We start from the raw sequence: 6,128 nt of genomic DNA, 5'->3' as shown, positions 1-6,128 counted from the left end.
TGAGACTTTATCAATATATTCTAATTCAGGACACACAACTCTTTAATAAAAGTAACATTATAAAGAAAAATATATTTCTTTCGGCCAATGACAGCATGTTTTATACTAGGCGAATAGTAAAAATCTGTAGATTTCAGAGGTTTGACTGAACTAAAACTAGTGTTGCTTAAACCAGCACTTAACTGGCCTCTGGTCCATCGCTGCCATTAATAGCAAGCTGTTCTGAACAAAAGAAACAAGAAACAAGCCTTGAAACTGCTGCTTTTGGAACTCTTGCTTTCTGACTGCGTGGTGTGATGTCATAGAGATCTGAAGCTAGTGGCCTCCCTCCTGTGGTAACCATGGCGACCACCACCAGCTAGCCACGTCATGCAGGGGGCGGGGCTATAAATGTGTTTTTTTTTACTCTGAGCAGTCATCATTTCGTGCGAGTGTCTGAAGGTGAAAGTAACGCAGCTTAAACCAACAAAATAAATCCGACCGACGAAAACTCCGTTACCCTCCGAGAGGAAAGGGAATCAAATCGTATGTCCGCTATCCAGAACCTCAAAACCTTCGGTAAGACCATTTCTATTAAGATTTTTGAATTTATCCAGAGTAGGGCTGGAGGGAGCTCAGCTAACTAGCGTTAGCTGAACTAGCGGGGTGGGGGAAGGGCGGCCAAATCTGATAGTAAAAAAATACTGAAACTGTATTTAGATTAATTTGACAGTTACGGTAATCGTCTGAAAATGTTTACCTGGTTATAGCTAGCGTTATTTTACTGTTGTGGGGCTTGTTACTTGCGGTTTAAAGGAAAGGAAACGTATTGTGTGTACTGTTGAATTCGAGTGTACCGTTCCACCTTAAATAGTGCAGCAGTTAACACTTGAATACTCTTGACGAAATGATGAGTGTCGCACCATTTAAGGTGGAACGTCAGACTTTAATAAGAAGGCCCAATTTACGTTTGCTGGAAAGAAATAGATTAAATTGTACACAATTTTTTTTCCTTAATTTCGTACTGTTGTTTTTAATGCAACCACTTATTTTACTAATTTAAACTTAATTTCGGGTTTTTAAAAGAAAATAGTTGTAGCAAACGTAACCCATAACGTAACCGTATTGTTATTATGAATAAATAACCATATATTCGTAAGATTTTTGTAGTTTTGCGAATTGGTTTGGACCTTAACAATAGCTGACGATGGTTAACACAGTAGCTAACTAACGTTAACTAACTACTTGTTTGTCTGTTTCATGACGACTGTGGCTAAAGCTAACGCCCCACTAAACTCGACGCCTCGCTTCAATTTGTTTATTTTTTTGGCTCCACAATAGCAGAATAAGATCATCTTTATTCCACCTTTGAGTTCCCTCGACTGTTAAGTGACCGTTGCCCTTGTATCTTGTCTGATTGTAATCCTTTGTAAGTAGCTTAAATGCTAACCTGGCTCAGTCTAGAAAATGTCTAAGGGGCGTTTCAAATGGCTGTGTGCACCCTATGTAGTGAACTAAATTGGACGCCTAAATATTAGAACAAAACGCAGCAGCAAATATGACTAGTGCTGTCAGATCAACTGGAGCGCTTGTTTTTTTAATCTAATATAATAGCTGCCAGTTGTCTTCATGGTTACCGTTGTGTTCTTCGATTTAATCTTTAAAGCTAGCTAGGATAGGTTACAGTTTTGTGGATTTAGATACTCCCTACATAGTGCACTGGGGCGCCATTTGAGACGTAGCCGCCAGTTTGGCCTTCACAAAATGGAAGCGGGGTTCTGCTTATATTTAGCTTTTGCGCAGTCGCTAAGAAATATGACCTCGTCTTGTTAGTCATAGCTGGCCCGAAATGGGGGGCTGTCTAAATGTAGAGCTTGCTCAATCACGGTTACGTTTACAGTTCGGAATGTTGGGTTGTTTGTTTTCAAAGCCCTTCTTCCGTGTTTATGTTAAATACAGACACTAGTCTAATAAAAATCAAGGTTGACGTTTTTGCCACTTGAGCATTTATCACAAATGTTTAGCTTTCGTTGATTTAAGTTGCTGTTTCAGTTTTGACATGGGGCTCAGTTTAATATAATATTTCAAGTGACAGATTTCATGTTACATACATACATTGATTGATTGGCACGTATGATGGGTTGGCATAAACAACAATTAAATATTTTTCTTTAAGATCACGTTTTGGGCTTGGTTTGGCTTGGTAACCGATTTTTTTTTACCCCTCACTTCTCTCACTGCCTTTCTCTATGCCCTTTGTTTCCCTGCATTGATTGCTTTCTCCCTTGATCTTGTTTTCTTCAGACCCCTTTGCTGATGCAACTAAGGGTGATGATCGGCTCCCAGCTGGGACTGAGGACTACATCCACATAAGAATCCAGCAGAGGAACGGCAGGAAGACTCTGACCACTGTTCAGGGCATTGCCGATGACTATGATAAGAAGAAGCTAGTCAAGGCCTTCAAGAAGGTAAACCATTTAATATACTTCAAAACCTTCACACCTATCTAGCAGTTTTTTTGCTCTAGGCATATCCAGAAGAATAAATTAAAGAAGTATAAGCTGAATGTAAAAAAAAAGGGAGAATAGGGATGGTGTAAAATTCAAAGCATTACGTTGTAAAATTCAAATAATCTTGAAGACATTTATTATTGTAGTTGTTTTTGTCAGGCTGGATGTTTATTCTCAGATTTAAAAAAATCTTGTTTTTTATTCACTCTTGTATGTATCTATTACTATCATAATAATCAGCATAACTATAAAATGATTAAATAAACTTGTTCCTCTTTGTTTTCTCCCCCAGAAATTTGCCTGCAATGGGACAGTGATTGAGCACCCTGAGTATGGTGAAGTGATTCAGCTGCAAGGCGACCAGCGCAAGAATATCTGTCAGTTCTTGACTGATGTAAGTAGATTTTTGTAAATTTTGGAGCAGCTTATCAGAAATGGATTTACATTTTCATTTTGGAATGATTTTTCAGTGCCCACTTCAGCCTTCAGGTTCACCTGGGCTTTAACATTTTAAATTGTAATGGTATTAATATTTCCTTTCACTTTCTTCCAACAGATTGAACTGGCCAAAGAGGAGCAGCTCAAGGTCCACGGTTTTTAGAGGCTTTGGCGATCTGCCCCCACCTTGACCCTGACACTGATCCCCTCCCCTCCCTAATTCCTTGGCTGGTATCCCCCAACCCTTCCCCCACCAACATACATAGCAAACGCTGAAAATGAAAGTGATTGCATCTGATTTAAGACTCTTCAGCAGTAGGGCTTCATCATCAAAGAGCCCAGTCCAGTTACAGCATGGACAGTCAGCAACACAAACAATACGTGATGAATGGTGATTTATATATTTTTCTTTTAATTTTTTTATTTATCCTTTCTCCCCTTCCCCTCTCTCCTTTTTAGTTAGACTTGTGCTTTCAAGCACAGTTCCATGTTTGTTTTGTTGTGTATAAGTTTCAATAAAAATCCTCAGATGCTACATTTTGCACAATTGTTGTTGGTTTAAGTCAGGGTGGGGGTGTTAAGGTGAGGTCTTGACATATGCCAAGTTTCATTCTTAATGCTCCACCATAATGGATTGCGTATGTGGGCCAGCCTGTTGCAGGATTACACTGGAGTGCTGCTGGAGCACAGAGCATGGCGAGCCCACCTTAACTTTTTAATATTTGCTTTTTTTTTTCCATTCTTATTTTAAAATATGCCTAATTTCAGTTTTCTAATCTTGTCATTTTTTTGACTGAAATAAACAATATCCCTTACCTTCTCTTGTGCTGCAGTCTTGCTTTAAAAAAAATACAATTTTGTCATAAATTGTATGGGTAATCTTACGTGCTGTAAACAGCTTCAGATCTTTATCTAGAAAAATCACATGCTTTGGACCTGCTGATAGTCTTGTCATGTGACTTGTTTTACAATCCAATAACATGCATTACAATGTATAGTACGTAGTTCACTTTTGTATTAATTTTTTTTTTTTTTTAATCATTGTAAAAATCTTAACACTTATTTTTAGTGAATGTTGAAAGTTACTTAAAGACTAAATATTTTCTGTGGAGTAAAGATTTGAGTTCACAGAATAATGAAAATTTTACATCGAAACTGTAAAAGGTGTCCCATGTTCTAATTCTAATCAAGTGAGCAATTAGTGGTTCAAGCTCAGTACTGAATGGTTTGGAATACTTTTATGAATTACAGATTTAACTTTTGATTTATCTCTTTTAGATGTATAGATAGAATTTGAAGGAAATTGCAGCATTATGGTAGTAATACAAATAGTTAGACATCAATCCTCACATTTTATTTAGGATAAGGTTAACAAAACAATTTACAGTAAAGTGTTGTGTATGTCCATTAGCATATTTATATATACACATGCATGCCTTTTTGCAGATTTTGCAAACATTTAATCTTGTTATGGATAAATAAATGTAGCTCAACGTGTACAAATGACAGTTTTATCCTCAAGACAAAGTTTGTGTTGATAAAATAATGCCTTCAGTTAGGAATTTGGGTAACATCCAGACACTGTCAAAAAAAAGAAAATAAATTTAAGGTGACCGTATGCACTCACATTATTTGGGTAAAGATTAATTCATATTTTCAGTAAATATTACTTAAATTAAATGTCTAAGGCACACTAAGTGATGAAGTTAAGTTTACTTAACATTTCTTAGTATATTACACAACAAAATACATCTTTCCTATTGGCACCTGGCATAATTTATTGCCATAAAGAGCTTGTCCTACACCGCAATTCAAATTAATCTAGCACAGAATTACTTCATTACAGATGGTACAGTTGGCAAATGGTAACTTGCTGTGGCTTACAAGACTACAGCCAGGCAACCGATCACTGAATAAATAATAGTTGAATACCAAATGAAAGGTAGCCCTGGTGGCTCAGACTACACACTGAGGGTAAGTGAGGGCTAGAGTACACGCCAATTATGCAAATTAGTAAATTCAGGAGCCAACAGGAAAGATGTATTAAGAAAGATCAGTTAACTGGTACCTTATTTATTTCTCAGATGTTAATTTTTTTTTCATTATCACTCATATGGGTAAAAACTCTACTCAAATAAATTGAAAGCATTTTATTTATTTTTTTAGCTCATAAAGTGTGCAATGTTTAGTAATATTTAATGGATTTTCTAAATTATGTTGTACTGCTAAAAATAAGGTAACTGTAGATACCCCATGCAGTTTATACTTAATTATTTGGTGTAAATGTTTTTTTTTATTTTATGGCCTTGTGCATATATAAAACCAAATACTTCTGTACTCAGTATTTTATAATTAGAATAAATGTATTAGCAGCACTTCAGAAAAGTGCAATTTTATTAAAATAGAAAAATGTAAATATTGCAGTTGTAAAAGTTTAAAGCTGTTGCTCAGTGCTTAACTATAGAACCTTTATTGTAGAGTCTTTTTGAGTATATGATGCCACCGATTTTGTACACTTGGATTTGCTGGATTGGCTGATCTCCCTGTATGTGGATGAAAAGAAGAATTTAATAGAATTTAAAACAAAGGATCACCTCACACTCTTTGGCTAATTGCTTGTTTTTAACAAATGTTTAAGAATTATTATAAACAGCACCAAACCGGCTTCCACTATTGTAAAACAAAAATGAACCTCTTTTTACTAAGAATGCAGTGACAATTATATATATATAAAGAAAATCACATGTTTTAAAAAAAGTGTCTCTGGTAAATGTGATGATGCAGGCAAGTATACACAAAGCATTGACTTAAAAATATAACAACTATTATTCATGGCCAAATAATTACTTTTTCAGTTCTGTTTAATAGTTTTATATATTAGAAGTTCTTTACCAATAGCAAATTTGACTCATATAACCATTTGAATTCTTATGGTTCTTATTTTCATGGAAAGGGTCTTCAAATCCAAGAAATCTTTTAGAAAGACAAAGAAATATTAAATACTATTAAAAGGAACTATCCACTATCACTGTGAATTAAATAACCATGATCCATAAAATAAATTGTCTTTATTGTTGTAATTTGTAACTTATTTTCATAGTCAGTGAACATAATAGGAGGCCTTTACATGCCTCCTATTATGAATTTAAGTTTAATCTATTCACCTCTTCATTCGTAAACAGTGACTTAAAACCTTTTACA

At 35.3% G+C, this 6,128-nt stretch overlaps 1 protein-coding gene across 1 annotated transcript; it reads left to right on the top strand.

Annotated features, from left to right (window-relative positions):
* Nucleotides 1-394: 394 nt before the first annotated feature.
* eif1 (eukaryotic translation initiation factor 1) lies at nucleotides 395-3,742 on the top strand. Its single transcript, XM_007236499.4, has 4 exons — nucleotides 395-558; nucleotides 2,284-2,447; nucleotides 2,782-2,883; nucleotides 3,046-3,742. Exons 1-4 carry the CDS (start codon nucleotides 528-530, stop codon nucleotides 3,088-3,090), a joined length of 342 nt encoding a protein of 113 aa, XP_007236561.1. The 5' UTR covers nucleotides 395-527; the 3' UTR covers nucleotides 3,091-3,742.
* Nucleotides 3,743-6,128: the final 2,386 nt, after the last annotated feature.

This window comes from Astyanax mexicanus, chromosome 3 (genome assembly GCF_023375975.1).
Source record: "Astyanax mexicanus isolate ESR-SI-001 chromosome 3, AstMex3_surface, whole genome shotgun sequence".
Lineage (NCBI taxonomy): Eukaryota > Metazoa > Chordata > Actinopteri > Characiformes > Acestrorhamphidae > Astyanax > Astyanax mexicanus.
This window is presented reverse-complemented; position numbering and strand designations above follow the sequence as displayed.

Excerpts from the sequence above, each read along its gene's own strand:
- eif1 (XM_007236499.4), top strand. The coding sequence starts at position 528 with ATGTCCGCTATCCAGAACCTCAAAACCTTCG. Across the intron at positions 559-2,283 it reads CCAGAACCTCAAAACCTTCG|ACCCCTTTGCTGATGCAACT; the intron begins GTAAGACCATTT and ends TGTTTTCTTCAG. Across the intron at positions 2,448-2,781 it reads TAGTCAAGGCCTTCAAGAAG|AAATTTGCCTGCAATGGGAC; the intron begins GTAAACCATTTA and ends TTTCTCCCCCAG.